General features: G+C 41.0%; 1 protein-coding gene across 2 annotated transcripts in view; it reads right to left on the reverse strand.

Annotated features, from left to right (window-relative positions):
* Window positions 1-815: 815 nt before the first annotated feature.
* The window catches only part of GOLIM4 (golgi integral membrane protein 4), an 80,811-nt gene continuing 62,524 nt past the window's right edge, over window positions 816-19,102 (reverse strand). Inside the window, exons 11-16 of one of the 2 annotated variants that reach the window (XM_065876777.1) lie at window positions 18,601-18,680; window positions 16,629-16,738; window positions 13,517-13,684; window positions 13,121-13,189; window positions 2,973-3,053; window positions 816-2,631 (exon numbers count right to left, since the gene is read on the reverse strand). In XM_065876777.1, the coding sequence (XP_065732849.1) occupies window positions 2,482-2,631; window positions 2,973-3,053; window positions 13,121-13,189; window positions 13,517-13,684; window positions 16,629-16,738; window positions 18,601-18,680 (658 nt within the window). In that variant the 3' untranslated portion in view covers window positions 816-2,481. The remainder of the gene's footprint in view (window positions 2,632-2,972; window positions 3,054-13,120; window positions 13,190-13,516; window positions 13,685-16,628; window positions 16,739-18,600; window positions 18,681-19,102) is intronic. The other variant, XM_065876779.1, reaches the window with a different exon arrangement.

The raw sequence follows: 19,102 nt of genomic DNA on the forward strand, positions 1-19,102 counted from the left end.
AATTGACCTTTTTTTTTTTTAAAATGCTGTGCAACATGCCATACAACAATGTACCACAAGGTAATGAGAATTAAAAACAAAACAAAGAACTCAAAGCTTCAGGAAATCAAAATTCTTTGGTTGTAAGATAAGGAAGGAATTCCATCAAACTTAAAGGAGCACTGAGGGGATAAAGTGGGTCCTTTTTTTACATTTCTCACACTATGAAGGCATTCAGTAAGTGTCCATCATTTTCCTTTATAACAGTGAGTCACTGTGACCTCCACGTGGCTCAGATTATACTCTTACTCCTAGATCTTACTCAGTCACTCATACATATCCAGTCATTACATCTGTACTAATACAGCATTTTTGTGCTCCACCGTACTTGGCCTTAAAAAAAGTACTTTTTTCCCCTTCTGATTATGTCACTGGTACCAAATCCTTTGACATACGGGTTGCACCAAAAGTCACAGATTAATTGGCAAGGTAAATACAAGTGACATTTTATTTCTGCTCATCTCATTAATGTAGATCAGTTCTGAGTGATTAGTTCTCTTCCACACATTGGGTTAAACAGCCCTATAACTTGGTGCCATACAGAGTAGAATGGTTTGCAATTGTTCTGTTTGCTTTCCCAGGGAGGATTCAGTAGTTTTTTTGTTTATTTTGTGTGTTTGCACATGACACTCTCTTACATTTCTCATTTTTCTTCCTCCAGAACTAGCTCAAATAAAATAAAAATTCTTAGCTCTTCCTTTAGAAAAGGGGGGGGGGGAACTCATGTGCCACTCCAAGTGGAGAAAGATTGGGAAAGGCATTTTATAATTCATTAATATACATTGGTTCCCCTTAAAATTTTTTCCTTTTATGAAAAAGAACTGAATAATGTTACAGGATCAGAAACTGATAAAAAATCACATACTTTCAAAGATTTATCACTTGCTTTTTATAGCTTTATTGACTATTACCAAGTTTCAAATAATTAAATACTGCAATTGGGACATTAAAAATACAAACTAATTTACCAAAATAATTGTATTGTGAATATTATGTACAATATTATACATTTTACATTACATAAAGGGTTTTTATACATAAAGGTACGATTTGATTCATGATTACCGAAAACCCAAAATACATTTGAACGACACATTCCTATGCATACATACATAATCACTCAACTGGGATAATCAAAACCATACATGAGTGTGGTTATCAAAAAATAAAATTACATTCATACGATAATGGTAGAAATTGAAATCTGTTTTTATTGATTTGAAAGTACTATTATAAAACCACACACAAAAGAATGATATAACCTAATTCTATTTAGTTAAAAATCTTTATACTGGAGACTGCAATATGTCTCTATCCCATGGGAGATTTTTGATTTTTAATATTTTTATTTTAAGGGACTTGTATAATTCATAATCATTAAAAGTCTATCCATGGGCATAAAGTAGACCCATTCCCAGCACAGAGAAAAGTCATGAGGGTCAACCATACCACCATGTGTATTTTACCATATCGTTTTTGAAAAATACCCTATTCAGTTGTACAATTTGATATGTCTTCATATTCATGCTTGTCATCAGTGATTACATACAGAGGCACAGAGCTCACAGGGGAAATATATATTACTGTGGAGAATTAGATACTAAAACAAAGCTATCACTGGGTGACTACAGAAAAAAAAGGGGTGCTTACATGGAAAATGCCACCCATACACACTAAATTAGTTGTTAAACAAGGTGTCAGTCCCTCAAAAAGGTTAATACGCTGATGTGGCATACCTTGTTTGAATCCTGAAATAGATCTAAGTCCAGAATACTGTCAAGTGAGTTTTAGTTCTATCTCACATTTAAATTTAATTCCTCTCAAGAGGAAGAGCTGTGATTTTAAGCCAAACATTTTTTCTAACTGATCTGAAAAGCCTGAAAAAAATGTCTTTCTAACAAAAACGTCTTTCTAACTGTATGTCACTCTGTCCATGAATCTTATGCTAGAGATACACAGACTGGTGAAAATTCTATCAGAACTACGCATAAGAACCTCGGAAAGACAGCAGTTAGTAAACTGGCCATTCTCCTTAATGTCTGTACAGCATTTTTCAGTATTCTCTATCCTGCATTTCATCAAAGGCAAACAACAGAATGCTTGGAACATAGAAGACAGAGAAGGAACAAGTTGAAACATATACAAAAGCAATGTCTTCTCCAACATCACATAAACTATGAAAAATGAGATTCAGAGCCCAAGGTCTGCTTTATTGTTTTTCTTCTCGTTCGTGTTTTGCTTGAATATAAAAAGAAGCTCTAACCTAGGTTAACAAAATATATTCATATAAATGTATGAGCATTTCTAATACAAAAGTTAAAAAAGAAGTCTGAATTCTTAAATTTCTGTAGTTAAATATCCTAGAGTTCAGTAGGCAGATTTATTTTTGAGCAGCTTGAAAAGAATCCGTCGGCTGAGCTCTGTCTGTGAAATCGGACACGGCTACATTTCAGCTCTTTGCCGAGATTTCTCAGCAGCAGCGGCTCCGTCCTCCTCCTCCTCCTCTTCTTCCTCGTAGTGCTCCTCTCGGCCTTTGGGGTGGTTGTCATCTCGAACTTCTTGCTCTTCTCCATCATTGTTTTTCTCATCGGCCTTGAAGTTAAAAAGAAAAAAAAAGGAAGACTAAGAGAGAGGGCACAGAGTTAGTGGTATAAATAATTCCCTCTAAAAAAAACACCCCCCAAAACCAGTATGAAGTTACTCATTTTTGGAGAAAGAAAACAAGTGAAGAAAAATGTTCCAACAGGCGAGAGCGCTACAGTCTTTTCTAATCTTCAGGTTGTCACAGATTTTCCTAGTTCTAGGTTGGCCTGTTAAACTATACGGCACCTTAGACGTACCCACTGGTATCTTTCCAACTATACATACGTATCTCCCATACTTGCGCGCACAGGCACACAAGCGCAATAGAAATAGGTAGATCCTACGCGTACATTTTCATCATTTTCACCATAGGTCTCTTCAGCATTATGCTCCAATTCCCTTTTTTTCTCCTCAGTCAAATCTTCCTGAACCTAAAACAAACCAGAGACATCAGGTGACACCTTGATCATTTCAACACTTGCAACAACATGTTTTGATTTCCCAAAAGTTAATTCAAAGCAGCAGAGACAAAATCAAACTAAAAATAAATATGAAAAGAAAGTCAGAGATTTGACTGGTCTATTAGCCATGAAGAAATGTATAATACACCTACTACAAAAAAATCAATGTGATTCAGAATCTAGGACCTTTGTGTTTCTGATTTGTTTAACACTCCAAGTATAACACCTGAAGAAATTCACCTTATAAAATTAAATGGGAGAACTGTTGGAAGTCTGAAGGCTCTGACAGAATGTAAGTTCTTGTGAAGACAGGAACCAACTGTCTTACTCAACTAACTGCCTTCAATGCCTAGATGTGTACTTGGCACACTGCAATTGCTTAATAAATACTGTTGAATGAAATGAGTCAATGAATGAATCAATGAGTCAATGCAAAATATAGCTACTCTGTAAAGGCACAGAAATCAGGCACCACTACCTATATATAATGTAGTAGAAAACTGAGGAAAACCTGTGTATATACGTTTCTATAATTAAGAATAAACTTCTCTGGCTAAAATATCTAGAACACAGAATACAATCATTTCAATTTCTTCATAAAATAGTTATTAAGCTACCTCAAATCCCTACATCTCTTTAGTGTTCTAACACATTTCTGTTTTAAGTAGTTTTCTTCGTGTATGCTACTACTATTATGTGTCATTGATTCCGATTGTTTTTTTATCAAAATGCAAATCAAAGAAAGCATCCAAATATTTTTGCGAAATAATCTCTATTTAATGATCACATTCCACACAAATAGAGGGTAAAATATTTTCTAACTTAACGATTCTGAAAACTATACATATGCCAAAAGGTTTAAGTCATTTGAATACATTTCAAAAAATCGCTGACTGCCAATTAAGCATAATGCAGTGTCCAGGTACCAGAAAGAACCCTGATCTCTCTGAGGAGAGCGGCATAAAAGTAAGTCTTCTTGAATAACACACAAAATTACCTAATTTTGGGGGGCGGGGTGTATGTGTGATAAATATCCCAGAAATGGGCAAGGGGAGGAAAGTATGCAGGTGTTATAATTAAGGAACGACTAATTAAGGGCTGCCTCAAGGTGTCCAGCCCAGGTTCAGCAGGATGAACTGCAACCCACCAGACTCACTTTGGAGGGACCCTGGCCTGTTAGGAGCTTACAAAGATGACCCTTCAAAGATGCCCTAACAGAGCCCAGCCTTCACGAACCTCTTCTAACCAGTTAATTGTTGGCTGGACTTTCAGCCCCTACACCACGCTGGCACCAAATAAATACACTGTGGGGACAGGTATAGAGTATACTTTGTATTCATGTGTCCTGGTAGAGCGAGCTATAAAGAAGACAGCTCTGTCTTAACTGCAGTTTCTATCAGTGGCCAATGACATCTCTTCTGCCCTTAGTCATGGAATCTCATCACAGCATTTCCCAAGACATTGTAACAAAAACAGTGAAGCACTTATTTCAGACTATATTAAGGTCTCACTAATTGAAAACTGCTGAAGTGTCCCCAGTCAATTTCCGTGAACAGACGTGTCTTCTACAGCCTTAATAATGAAAATACACTAGTGAACACTAAACATGCTTTAGTTGGGGTTGGGAGGGAACTGCCTTGAAACTGTGGTATGGTGAAAAGGACCAGTGTTGGCAAACTTTTGCTGCAAAGGCCCGGAGAGTAAATATCCAGACTTTCTTGGCCATAAGGTCTCTAGCAACTACCCAACTCTAGTGCAGCAGCAGCCTTAGACAACATGTACACCAAAAGGCATGGCTTGTGTTCCAATAAGGCTTCACTTGTAAAATAGGCCCAGGCCTGTAGTCTGCCAAGCCCCTAATGCAGACCGTGGGGTCAGACAGACCTGTGTTAAAACCTTCGCTCCTCAACTCGCCAGGTTGTATGAACTATAAGGTCACTTGTTTTTACTGTGAAGATTTTCAGGCGCACACAAATAAAGACAATAATTCAATAAACTCCGTACAGCCATCACCAAGGCTCAAAGGTTACCTCAGTGTTGCCACACTTGCATCACCTATCACTTTTATTTTCTGATGAATTATTCTTAAAATTCTAGATAGCATGTAATTTCACCCCTACTCATCTCGGAATGTATTTCTAAACACACTGGACTTTTCTTATATAACCATAATGCCATTATCACGTCTGATAAATAATTCCATGGTATCATCTAGTGTCTAGTCCTTACTTACATTTTCCTGATTGTCTTAAATATGTCTATTTATAGTTGGTTTGTTCTAATCATGATCCAAACAAAGGCCACATCTAACACCATTTCCGCTCCCCTCTTTTTCCCTTAATGCTATCTTGAATTGTTGTCTAGTAAAATGACCCACATTCTGGATTTATTTGCTTCTTTAAGGTATCACTTAACTCATATTTTTAGCCTCCACATTTCTTATAAAAGGAAGTTAGCTTAAAGGCTTGAATGAATTCAGATTCAATTTGCAAAACAAGGACTTTTCAGAGGTGATGCTGTAGATTTCATGTTTTCATCACATCAGGAGGCATATAATGCTTGTCCCACTTTTAGTGAAGCTAAGGTTGGCCAGTGAGCTCAGATAGCTACAGCCTGATCCCTCCATGGTAAAATCCCCTGACCTCCATCTATCTGGTGATATCCATTGACGACTGCTCTTAAATCAACTGTTTTAATTAAGAGTCACAAAACGGGTGACTTTCTAATTCCATCATTCCTTCTGTATTGACTAACTTCTATAAAGAAAAACATGCCCATATCAGCTCTTTAGTTACTGTGCTTAGTATATTTAATCATGGTAGCTTTTAAAAGCAGACCCGGGTAGGGTCTAATCATGGTTCTAACAATAACAAGTTGTGTGACCTCTGAAAACTTACGTAACCTCTCTGAAGCTCAAATGTCTTATCTGTCAAAGAGAGGGTTAGATAAAAAGCAGTGATTTTTAATTTTCTCTCCGTGTGTGGGGGGGTGGGGGATGGGTAGGGGGAGTCATGGACCCTTTTAACACTTTGGTTAGGAAATCTTTAGTAAATGGGCATAGGTATACATAATTTTGCATGGAAGTTTCAGGAGGTTCAGACTTCCCAAAGTCTAGCTACAGACCTGACCTGTCGTAGGCGTGCTTCTCTAAACAGTGTGCTCCTGAAACATCAGTATCAGCTGGGGGGCTTGTGAAAAACTCCAACTCCTACACCCCACACAGATAGGATCAAAATCTCCAAGGGTAAGGTCTAATCCAGGAATCTGTACTTTTTACACACTTTCCAAGGTGATTCTTAGCCACAGCAAAGCCTGAGAGCCATTCGCTTGAGTGACAATGAATGTCTCTGGCTAGGGAGATAAACACCTGTTTATGAGTTCTGTCTTCTCTTCTCTTGGGATCTATTGTAGGAAATTTAGGTTGTTGACCAGTTGTCAATATAATCTGAGGTGGGAACCACTGATTTAAATTACTTTTTAATTTAGGGATTGCACAAAAGAAAATTTTGTAGTTTTTCAAATTTATAAATGTACCTTTTCTATTCTAGTAATATATGCTTCATGTTTGGGGCAAAAGTAATTCAAATCCATCTTAAAGGCACTGCTGAAATGGGACAAAGTGATATGGAGTTTCTCATTTTTTTTTTTTTTTATGCGTTACGCGGGCCTCTCACTGTTGTGGCCTCTCCCGTTGCGGAGGACAGGCTCCGGACGCGCAGGCTCAGCGGCCATGGCTCACGGGCCCAGCCGCTCCGCGGCATGTGGGATCTTCCCAAACCGGGGCACGAACCCGTGTCCCCTGCATCGGCAGGCGGACTCTCAACCACTGCGCCACCAGGGAAGCCCCTGGAGTTTCTCATTTTAAAATATGCTTACACTAATAACCAGAAGCCAAATGTGACTCTTTTACAATGTAGACATGCCAATTATGTCTTCCACACTTGACCCTCTTTACTATCGTGCTAAAGCCGATGCAAACATTTTGTTAAATATATTCCTACACCGCTCCTCATCACTCACTACTGAAATCTAATGTTTTAGGCATTTTAGCAATTGTCTCTATGTGATGTGGCAAAGTTTAATAAATAGCGAAAACTAAACAAGATAAAACATATCTTCTGAATCTGAAATGGGCTTTGGCTAGCTACCCAGTCCCTGTATGTATTCGCACCTTTCTCTGATGCATCAAAGGTGTTACGGGATGAGCCAGGAACCAGAAGGCTGCACCTTAAGTAGTCAAGAATCCTGGAATCCAAAGAAGTGTATGGGATGTGACAAAGGAAGGGCCTTCCAACAATGTCCACTATGGTGGTGAACACCCCTGCTTACCAGCGAATATTTAATAGGAGAGTTTCTGCGATCTGGACAGCTTCTTGGTGTGGTGATTCACAGGCTGACATACCACTAAAGGGAGCCAGGTAACCCTGTACCTGCTCTTGCGTGAGTGTTCAGATCAATCTGTTTTCAGTTAGACGGGAGAAACTGAGCACTCGGGTTTTGCAAAGTGGTCATTTAGTCTCTATATATTTTTAAACATTTAAATAATTTTGGGAGAGGGGGAAGATGGCGGGGAGAGGGGGAAGATGGCGGAAGAGTAAGACGTGGAGATCACCTTCCTCCCCACAGATACATCAGAAATACACCTACACGGGGAACAACTCCTACAGAACACCTACTGAACGCTGGTAGAAGACCTCAGACCTCCCAAAAGGCAAGAAACTCCCCACGTACCTGGCCGCGTGGATGAAAGGCTCCTGGTGCTGCAGCCAGGAGTCAGTGCTCTGCCTCTGAGGTGGGAAAGCCAACTTCAGGACACTGGTCCACAAGAGACCTCCCAGCTCCATGGAATATGAAACAGCAAAAATCTCCCAGAGATCTCCATCTCAACACCAGCACCCAGCTTCACTCAACAACCAGCAAGCTACAGTGCTGGACACCCTATGCCAAACAACTAGCAAGACAGGAACACAACACCACCCATTAGCAGAGAGTCTGCCTAAAATCATTATAAGTCCACAGACACCCCAAAACACACCACCAGACGTGGACCTGCCCACCAGAAAGACAAGATCCAGCCTCATCCACCAGAACACAGGCACTATTCCCCTCCACCAGGAAGCCTACACAACCCACTAAACCAACTTTAGCCACTGGGGACAGACACCAAAAACAATGGGAACTACGAACCTGCAGCCTGCAAAAAGGAGACCCCAAACACAGTAAGATAAGCAAAATGAGAAGACAGAAAAACACACAGCAGATGAAGGAGCAAGATAAAAACCCACCAGACCTAACAAATGAAGAGGAAATAGGCAGTCTACCTGAAAAAATTCAGAATAATGATAGTAATGATGATCCAAAATCTTGGAAATAGAATAGAGAAAATGCAAGAAACATTTAACAAGGACCTAGAAGAACTAAGGATGAAACAAGCAACGATGAACAACACAATAAACGAAATTTAAAATATGCTAGAAGGGATCAATAGCAGAATAACTGAGGCAAAAGAACGGATAAGTGACCTGGAAGATAAAATAGTGGAAATAACTACTGCAGAGCAGAATAAAGAAAAAAGAATGCAAAGAACTGAGGACAGTCTCAGAGACCTCTGGGACAACATTAAACACACCAACATTCGAATTATAGGGGTTCCAGAAGAAGAAGAGAAAAAGAAAGGGACTGAGGAAATATTTGAAGAGATTATAGTTGAAAACTTCCCTAATATGGGAAAGGAAATAGTTAATCAAGTCCAGGAAGCACAGAGAGTCCCATATGGGATAAATCCAAGGAGAAACACGCCAAGACACATATTAATCAAACTGTAAAAAATTAAATATAAAGAAAACATATTAAAAGCAGCAAGGGAAAAACAACAAATAGCACACAAGGGAATCCCTATAAGGTTAACAGCTGATCTTTCAGCAGAAACTCTGCAAGCCAGAAGGGACTGGCAGGACATATTTAAAGTGATGAAGGAGAAAAACCTGCAACCAAGATTACTCTACCCAGCAAGGATCTCATTCAGATTTGATGGAGAAATTAAAACCTTTACAGACAAGCAAAAGCTGAGAGAGTTCAGCACCACCAAACCAGCTTTACAACAAATGCTAAAGGATCTTCTCTAGGCAAGAAACACAAGAGAAGGAAAAGACCCACAATAACAAACTGAAAACAATTAAGAAAATGGGAATAGGAACATACATATCGATAATTACCTTAAATGTAAATGGATTAAATGCTCCCACCAGGAGACACAGATTGGCTGAATGGATACAAAAACAAGACCCATATATATGCTGTCTACAAGAGACCCACTTCAGACCTAGAGACACATACAGACTGAAAGTGAGGGGATGGAAAAAGATATTCCATGCAAATGGAAACCAAAAGAAAGCTGGAGTAGCAATTCTCGTATCAGACAAAATAGACTTTAAAATAAAGACTATTACAAGAGACAAAGAAGGACACTACATAATGATCAAGGGATCGATCCAAGAAGAAGATATAACAATTGTAAATATTTATGCACCCAACATAGGAGCACCTCAATACATAAGGCAAATACTAACAGCCATAAAAGGGGAAATTGACAGTAACGCATTCTGATATTCATAGGACATTCCATCCAAAAACAACAGAATATACATTTTTCTCAAGTGCTCATGGAACATTCTCCAGGATAGATCATATCTTGGGTCACAAATCAAGCCTTGGTAAATTTAAGAAAATTGAAATTGAATCAAGTATCTTTTCTGACCACAACGTTATGAGACTAGATATCAATTACAGGAAAAGATCTGTAAAAAATACAAACACATGGGGGCTAAACAATACACTACTTAATAACGAAGTGATCCCTGAAGAAATCAAAGAGGAAATCAAAAAATTCCTAGAAACAAATGACAATGGGGACACGACGACCCAAAACCTATGGGATGCAGCAAAAGCAGTTCTAAGAGGAAAGTTTATAGCAATACAATCCTACCTTAAGAAATAGGAAACATCTCGAATAAACAACCTAACCTTGCACCTAAAGCAATTAGAGAAAGAAGAACAAAAAAAACCCCAAAGTTAGCAGAAGGAAAGAAATCATAAAGATCAGATCAGAAATAAATGAAAAAGAAATGAAGGAAATGATAGCAAAGATCAATAAAACTAAAAGCTGGTTCTTTGAGAAGATAAACAAAACTGATAAACCATTAGCCAGACTCATCAAGAAAAAAAGGAAGAAGACTCAAATCAATAGAATTAGAAATGAAAAAGGAGAAGTAACAACTGACACTGAAGAAACACAAAAGATCATGAGAGATTACTACAAGCAACTCTACACCAATAAAATGGACAACCTGGAAGAAATGGACAAATTCTTAGAATGCACAACCTGCCAAGACTGAATCAGGAAGAAATAGAAAATATGAACACACCAATCACAAGCACTGAAATTGAAACTGTGATTAAAAATCTTCGAAGAAATAAATAATTTTAAAGCACACATAGTACTTTTTGGCAATGTCACAGTTTGTCTCGTTTGCTCATAAGGATATAAAAAATCTGTAAAGTAAGCAGCATGAGGATGGGCTCACCATATGAATGTCTCTGACTCTAAGGATCCCAAACAGTAAACAATGAATGTGTGTTAATAGCTGTCCGTCTTTATGTCTCAGAAGGATAACACTGTTGCACTTAGATAAGAGAAGGCAGGGAGAATGCACACTTGTTTTGGGTCCTCTACTCTCATAGTTCAATCAGTCTGATGGGCTGTACCTCTGAACAGGTATGACCCTGGCAAGATGCAACTCCTCCCTAGGAGCAAATGTGACAGAAGTCAGGCTGACTGTGGGCTGGAAGGGAGGGGACCCGATGGCAGCAATGGGCCTTACATCCCAGGGGTCAGCTGGGGCAGTGGAAGCCTCTGAGGCTTAAGGAAGTTAAGAATGATGCAAATCACACAGCATTTTACGGTTTTCAGTGCTCACACACACAGCACTTGTAAACAACACACTATGTGTTCTCACGTATTGCATCCCTCTTTGTTTTTCTTCTTTTGCTGCAGTCTGCTGAGAACTTCGTCTCTGTTACTAGTCCTTGCCTGATATATGGAAGTGCTTCTCCCTCAAGGGAAGAGCTGAGAACAATGGAAAGAGGTGGGAAAATCCAGTAACTAATCACCACAGGAACTACCAGAAAAATATAACACAGCCTGAGCAAGGGGCGCTTAGGGGGCAGAGGGGAAAGGTACCCAGGGAAGAAGAGAGGCACGCTGGGCTTCTGCTGAGAGCTCACGTGGCAACCACCCTAAATGAGAGGGCGTGGGGACCTGGAGCCTCTGTGCGAGGGTTAGGAAGTGGGGACGAGGTGCCACAGCTAGGAGCTCTGGGCAGGAAACTAGGGATCAGGCGCAGGGAGGGGGAAGGGCTCCAGTCAGTCAGGCCCCCTGAGGGAGGAGGGACAGCGGCCCGGGGAGCAGCTGCCCGGCGTCGGGCACCAGGCTCTGCCTGGTCATCATCCTCCTTCCCTCCCGCCTCTCTGCCTTTGTTTTCTTTCTATCTTTGATCCCTCTTGGATCCCAGGATTTCTCTCTCCACCTTAACTGATAGAATATAGAAGTTAAAAAAAAAAATCAGTAAATACTGATTAAAATTTTATGTTTACCCTTCTGAATTTTTAAAAAGGAGCCAAGGTGAATCTCTTCTCTTTTAATCTCCCAAAGATTCCTGGCATCTGACATAATGAAACCAAGTAATATTAGTCTAGACATCCTGTTACAAGAGAGGTCCAGATGAATATCTTTCTCTTGCCAAATGTCTTAATATTCAAGGCTGCTGGGTTCTCTAACACTCTCTTCTGATAACACAGCTCAGGGGCTTCATTAGGAGAACAGCAGGATGAGAAAAAGGAGGGAGAATACGAAGATCAAGCCAGGTAGACTGCACGTGACTAGAGGTATATGTTGCCAATGACTGCAAAGAATGAGGTTCTTTTCTGTTTTCCCGGTATAAACACAAATTTCCGCATCAGCTCTGAAAAGCTGATAAATGCAATCTAAACAAGGCAGCAGACCTAGTCAAGGGAACCATGCCCGTGAGTGTAGCAGCTCGTGCCTTCTGAGCAGGCTCTCAGGGGTTGGGGGGGTTAGTTCAGGCTGCCACTTGTCTGTCCTCTCCTGCCGTTCCCCTTAGGGTCAGAGCCACGCATCTGCAAGAGGCCTGGCTGAGAGGTGCCTCTGAACCAGGGCTTTAATCTGCTGGTCCATTTGCTGGTCCAGAGAGAGACCGAACATGGGGCCTTGGCCTCATCCGTATCATATTCCCGAGAACTGAGCTTCAGCGGTCCATACAGTACCCCGCCGTGACTAAGCAGCTACAACCAACAGCGTTCATCAGTCAATTACATGATTGTGGCACCAAGGTAGATGCTCTATAAACCTAATTAACAACGATATGCCAGAGGTTTACAATAAGAAGCAAACTAAAATGAAATGTTAAGAAATTCCACCCAAGTGCATCTTACTCAACAGAGCTCCTTACATATTTTTCCTTTGCTTCTTTGTTAAACTTGATTAAGATGCTAAATTCTTAGAAGGGCAGAGGCTAAAAGGAGAGGCTATAAAATCTTTTAAGTGTCTGGGGGTGCCCCTGTGACACAGGCACTGTGACCATGTCTACAGGGAAAGTCTCTGGGGATAGTCCAGACCCTCAGTGTGCAGAGCTTTGCTTTTCTTTCTTGTGAGGGAAAGAGACAGGAGAAAATATTCTTACAAAGATCAAATAAACCTAAGTCCGCCATTTCTGGAAGGCCAAGTGTCTTCTCAATTCAAAATTTCTAGGGAAAACCAGAGAGGAGGATTTTATCACCCCATTTTTGTTATCTTCTAACCAAATGTCTCCACGGCCTTGGTCCGTTTCCCCACGAAACCACCCTTCCTTACCCAGCCTACGGCTCTCTGAACCTTTCTACAGAAGCCCGCGCGGCCGAGGTTCGTTGCAGGTGAGCGTGAGGCCCCAAACAGTCTGGCCTCCGGCCCTCCCCCTTCCTACCTCCTCTTCCCCCTCTTCCTGGTACTGGTCATCCACATTGTCCTCCTGCTGGTCTGGATTTCCTGCCATCTGTTGAAACAAAAGGGGAGGCTCAGGTTACCGAACACTGGAGATGGGTTGTCCAGTCCTCTGGGACAAAGAACAGGCAGGCCACCATGAACATTACACTTTCAATGCATCAGGGGCCAGGAAATGATGACAAACCATTCTCAACACAAAGCCCAGGATGCCCATCACCCGCTCTCTCTGAGGGTGGGCATTTCACATGGTGACCCCCTAGAAAACCCAAAGAGGTGAACCTCCTGTCCATGAGGTTATGGCTACCCTTTTGCGTAAAACCAGGCATTTGTTAAAATACCTGAGTTAAAACCACCCTCCTTCGTGGCATCCGCTTACCACCAAATGCTCCTCCATTTCTGCATTCCCTTGCTTTTGGTGACTTTGTTTCTGCTCTTCATTTTCATCTGGCAAGTTTTCTTCCCTCACTTGCCCGGCTTCCTCAAATTCATCCTCCCCTTGATTATTAGGGTCGTCTGCTGGGTTTATATCCTCTACAGCTGCCCTCTGTAAAATTTTAATGAAAAGCAACCACCACTTCAAATTCCAGGATCAAGTTTAATTTCATTTGAAAGGCCAGACACTGGCAGAAAATGAAATTGTCCTTCACCAGATTGTTCAGATCTATCCTTGCCAAGACTCACAAGTATTCGTCCCACTGTCAAAAGATAAAGCCTCTGCTTTATGTGTCAGAGACTGATGCGTCAGAATTAAGTTCAAATAGCATTTCTTTCCTGCAAGCGATTCCAAAATAGTTCTCAAAACTCTAATTATCACAAGTAATATGAACATAACTAGATGACAAGAAAAACAGTTAATGAAAGCCAAAGGACCAAGTAGGAGAAATAATTAAAATGAGAGATTTAGATAGGCAAATAGTAACTTCTTTCACTGGTATGTTGATTTTTTTGACAGACGAGTTATCCTTTGCAAAACCAGCTGTTACATGTAAGTGAGTGAAAAGCAGCTGAGGAGAGAGGGAGCCCACACCAGAAAGGACCCAAGAAAAGGGCCCACGAGAAGACAAGAGGAGGCTAATTCACAAGTAGACGATCACGTTCTAGGTGTGGATCACATTTATTTATTTTTTTATTTTTACTTTTTTCGGTACGCGGGCCTCTCACTGTTGTGGCCTCTCCCGTTGCGGAGCACAGGCTCTGGACGCGCAGGCTCAGCGGCCATGGCTCACGGGCCCAGCCACTCCGCGGCACGTGGGATCCTCCCGGACCGGGGCACGAACCCGTGTTCCCTGCATCGGCAGGCAGCCTCTCAACCACTGCGCCACCAGGGAAGCCTCCACGTTTCTTTATAATGAACACTACCGTGAAGCTGAGAGAGGCTGCACTGGCAAGAGACAGGAGAAAAGGGACTGGGCTAACCCAGCCTCCGGCAATATATTTTGAAAAATACCTCCCCCTCCCCACCCCACCTCTCAAGTAGTGATTCTGTTATTGTGTTCAGTGAATGCCCTTCACATTATCAACTTTAGAATTATCTGGATGTCCCACTTATGCTCCCAAAGCACCTTTCAAAATAACACATGCCCTCATAAAGATTCAGATCTTAGAGCCTGAGCCGGGCAGAAATGGAGCTGCTTGCAAGAGCTTCCCTGATCACACCAGGGTCATCAATAGGGCACTTCACTGAAGCAGCAAATGCTTCCCAGAGACGGTGAAGCCTCGGAGTGAAATTTAATCTCCAGACCACAAAATTCTACTTCAGTTCACCTCAGAGCCTTGACCATGTACAAGAGCTCGCTGCAGTCTCACCTGATGTATTATCTGCACATCCCTGGCTATGTACTTTGTTCAAGAGCAAAATGACACTTTTCTTGGGAATGTGACAAATCATAACCTTCACACTAAACTCCAATTACTCCACAATCTTGTTATATGGATCACTTTTGTACGTTATCAATAAACTGTGTGGAAATATAGGAAAAATGTAACACATTTTCTTCAGAAAAAAAGTACAACATGTCTTTTGCAAAAGTATGTGAAAATATACACATTAGTTCCAACTCTAACCAAGTAGTAAAAAACGTTTAATAGGCACGGTTGTTACGTTCAAAAAATAGTTAGATAATCAATTAAATCTCAGTAAAGCTGGACAAAAATGTTTTTACTTTAAAAATAAATGGATAAAGTATGAGACAAAGAGAGGGACAAGCAGGCTAATAATTTCTAATTAAGAGAGGGCATGGTAGAAAGGCCAGCGTTTCCCAGCGTGTTACCTAGAGCAAGTCAACTGATGAAAGGAGAGTAAAGAATTATGCAGTCAGGTAAGCAATCGAAACACACAGCGTTTCCCAAAGTCAGTGACTGGAATACCCACCCGTCCTCTGTCCCCTCCATCGCTCTCAGGACGCTCTCAGGCATTTGCACACTCGCTTTCTTGCTCTCTCATGGACACTCTCTTGCTCTTTCACATTCTCTGGCTCTCTCACACTCTCCTGCTATCTATAGCTCTTGCTCTTTCCTGAAAATATTTCAGGGCTAGGGTTCCCTGGAGCATACTCTGAGAAATGCCAATTCAGGGGCTGGTGGGTAAATGTGTTCTGCCACCTCTCAGTGCAAGTTATGTGCAAAAGCTGTTTCCATCAGGGTGACTTCAAGCATCTGTCAGGAAGACCTTCTCAATGTTTATCAAGGAAGAATATGGACAGGCAGGGCCCATAGGATAGCACAGACTGAATTTTATTAACATGGTGGTGGATTTCCTAGCAAAAGATGACAGGAGCGCTAGGATTTTACACTGTGAAAATCACCTACACATAAGCATAAGGACACACTCATTTGCAGGCAAGGCCAAGGCCACAGACCACCCAACTGAATTGGGAGTCTTGGTCCTTTTTGAGTAAACAAAAAGAACATTTCTGGTTACTATATCTCTAACTGCTAATATTCTAATTTTTCTATAGCATCATGGTGTCTGGGAAATTTTTTTCTTTCATTTCTCAAACCTCACAATCCTATCTATTTATTAAAATAGTCACTGGACTGTTGGGAGATTACAGAGAGTCACATGACACACATTCACACCCTAGCAGACTGCTCAGCGTGCTTCATAGCGGTTAATATCCTTTCTCTGGTTCTCTCTCCAACTCCCACACTTGCTTTTTTTTTTTTTTTCATCTTTCAGAACTACTACATATTTCAATGCCTCTTTTTTTGCTTTTCTATTTTAATTTGACTAATCTGAAAGTCCCCAGAGGGAAACTCCTTGGATGTTTTCCCAGAGCAACCTTTAACCCATTCTCATCACACACACACCCCATGGTTTACAGTTAACAACACTGCTCATATCATGTAATTGTGTAAGCCACCTTCCTTCTGTGCTGATGAAATAACAGACATATCTGGAGCCAGAGTCACGGTGTCAGGTAAACCTTCAGGTTTCCTTTCTGCCTTGTGAGTTCCCAAGTGTCACGACCGGAAGAGAGGACACTTACATCTGCCTCGGATTCTGGGTCAGCTTCGTGGGGCCCTTGTTCTTGAAGCTCATGTCCATTCTCTGGGTCTTCTTCTGCCTCGTCTTGGTGCTGGTTGTCTCTCTCATAGGCTAGCAAATCAAAGGAACTAATATCAGTCCAAACAAACCAGACAGGATTCTCCCTTTGAAAGCAAAGCAAAGTCACCAGCGGGCTTTCCTGCAGACCACTTCACCCGCTCTCTCCTCCTGCTAGGTTAGCTCGACATAAGGTGTATGTTTCAGCTTTTCTGGAAAAGTTATGCCCTTTCCCCAGGCCTTGTGTCTACAGAGATAGTGTGGAAAGGCCTTGTGTCTACAGAGACAGTGTGGGTAAGTGACACCATTCTAACTCTCCCAAAACAAATGTTTACAACAAAAGCGGCATTTTCCCCTCCATTATGGCAAAAACAACAATCAAAACTTTCTTGATAAGATAAAGCCCAGTCAACTGGACATCGCTAAAATTATCAACTAATTTTTGGTAATGTCAGAGAAAATGGCAAGGCACTGAAAGAAGAAACTGATGCTATTTCAGGAAATGAAAGAAATAAGAACCCCATTTGTGGAGCTCAAAAAACAAATTCAGCCCATCGTCCTGTGTTCTCTGAATTGGCGGTAATGATGATGCCACAAGCACTGCATGCTTATACTCACACACACGTTTACTTGCTACGTTTTGAACAAAATTATTTCAATTAAGAGAATGTATTGATAGATAAGAGCACACCAAGAGAGGAACAAATAACTTCTTTCGGTAAGATGCAAGAGGAAAGGTTAAGTATAGGGAGAGTATTCAGCCTGTAGAAAATAAAGATGCAGGTGACTTTCCATCAGGTTTCAAGTGCACCAAGGGATCCATTAAATAAAAGAGAGAACAAATGGTTCTCTAGTCTTACTGATAATGGAACAAAAAAGCTTAAAGTGCTGTATGGGGGGACATAAGGAAAACAATGTCTTGACTATAAGGGCTATAAAATATCAGAACAGGCTGTAGAGGGAGTTTGGGTAATCACCTTCCTTTAGATTCTTTAGGAAAGGATACAGAGCTAAGTGTTAGTGTTGCCAGGGAAACGGTTACTGTCTAGTCCTATCATCACAGTAAGTGGTATTTGATAAATGACACATAGATGCGCCCTGCAAATGAAAGCTACTATTGACTTAATTTGAAAAACTTTCAAGGCAATAATCTAAACACCTCCAAGGTAAGAAGAAAATGTAGAAGTTTCCCAAAGTATAACAGTCCTATGACAATGTGTTAGAAATAAGTACTTAGCATACTAAACGCTTAAACTACCATTTCCTCTCTAAAATGTCAGAGAACAAACGGATTATCTTGCGTGATTTAGGCTACCAATGTGAACTGTTTGGGAGGATTAAGAAAAGCATACCAACAACAACAAAAGACAGATGGTAGTACGTGCAGGTATCCTCCACTTTTTGAAAGTTCGTTTTACGTCACCTCACTTTTCCGAAAGACCTACATTAGTACCTGTTTTGGGTAACCGAAAGAATTCGGAAGAGGATTTCCCATTTTATGGAAAAAGGTGAAAAGCAAAAATAGCGACTAGTGTTGGTTCTGCAGCGAGAGAGAGAGAGAGAGTCTCGTGGAGACAGTACACACCCAGAGCAGAGCAGCGAGAGTGGCATTGTCCGTCCAGCTCCTTCCCCAGGACCTACACTCAATGGCTCAGCATCAGCCCCAGAGCTCTGAACTGTGCCTGTGAGCACCTGTGCTTTACCTCGATTTACTCTGTGTATCCCTTAGCAAGATGTGTCCTATGGTAATTGCTTCTTTGCTTTACACCATTTTAGTTTACAAAAGGTCTCACAGGAATGCTCTACTTTCAGAGAGCGGGAGAAACATGTATGCAGATACACATATAACTGTGAGTTGATATTATATATTACCAAGCAGTTTTATTAAAACATTCATCATCTAAGAAGCTCACCACCTCCTTCCTCTTCCTGGATGCCCTGGTCCTCTGCTCCCTGAACAACATCATTATCTACAGCATCATAACGAGCTTGCTGCCTGCAAGGGAAACAATCATCACCTCAGGGACACAAATTAAGTAGCACAGTTTGACGTAAGTCATTTATCTTTAAAGAGAGTTATCAATGAATTTTTCGACACTTTTTGAAAAGCCATAAAAATATTTCTTAAACTTATCCAATTAGGTTTAATAAAGATTCCAGATACTTTCAAAACATGTCTTATAAAAGATAAAATACCTTTCAAATGATAAAATAAAATGAAGTTAGCACAAAACCTGATAGGTTATTTTGAGACATACACTGTCATTTTTTTTTTTTTTTTTGGTGGTACGCGGGCCTCTCACTGTTGTGGCCTCTTCCATTGCGGAGCACAGGCTCCAGACGCACAGGCTCAGCGGCCATGGCTCACAGGCCCAGCCGCTCCACGGCATGTGGGATCTTCCCGGACTGGGGCACGAA

The sequence above is a fragment of the Phocoena phocoena genome, chromosome 4 (genome assembly GCF_963924675.1).
Source record: "Phocoena phocoena chromosome 4, mPhoPho1.1, whole genome shotgun sequence".
NCBI classification, from domain to species: domain Eukaryota; kingdom Metazoa; phylum Chordata; class Mammalia; order Artiodactyla; family Phocoenidae; genus Phocoena; species Phocoena phocoena.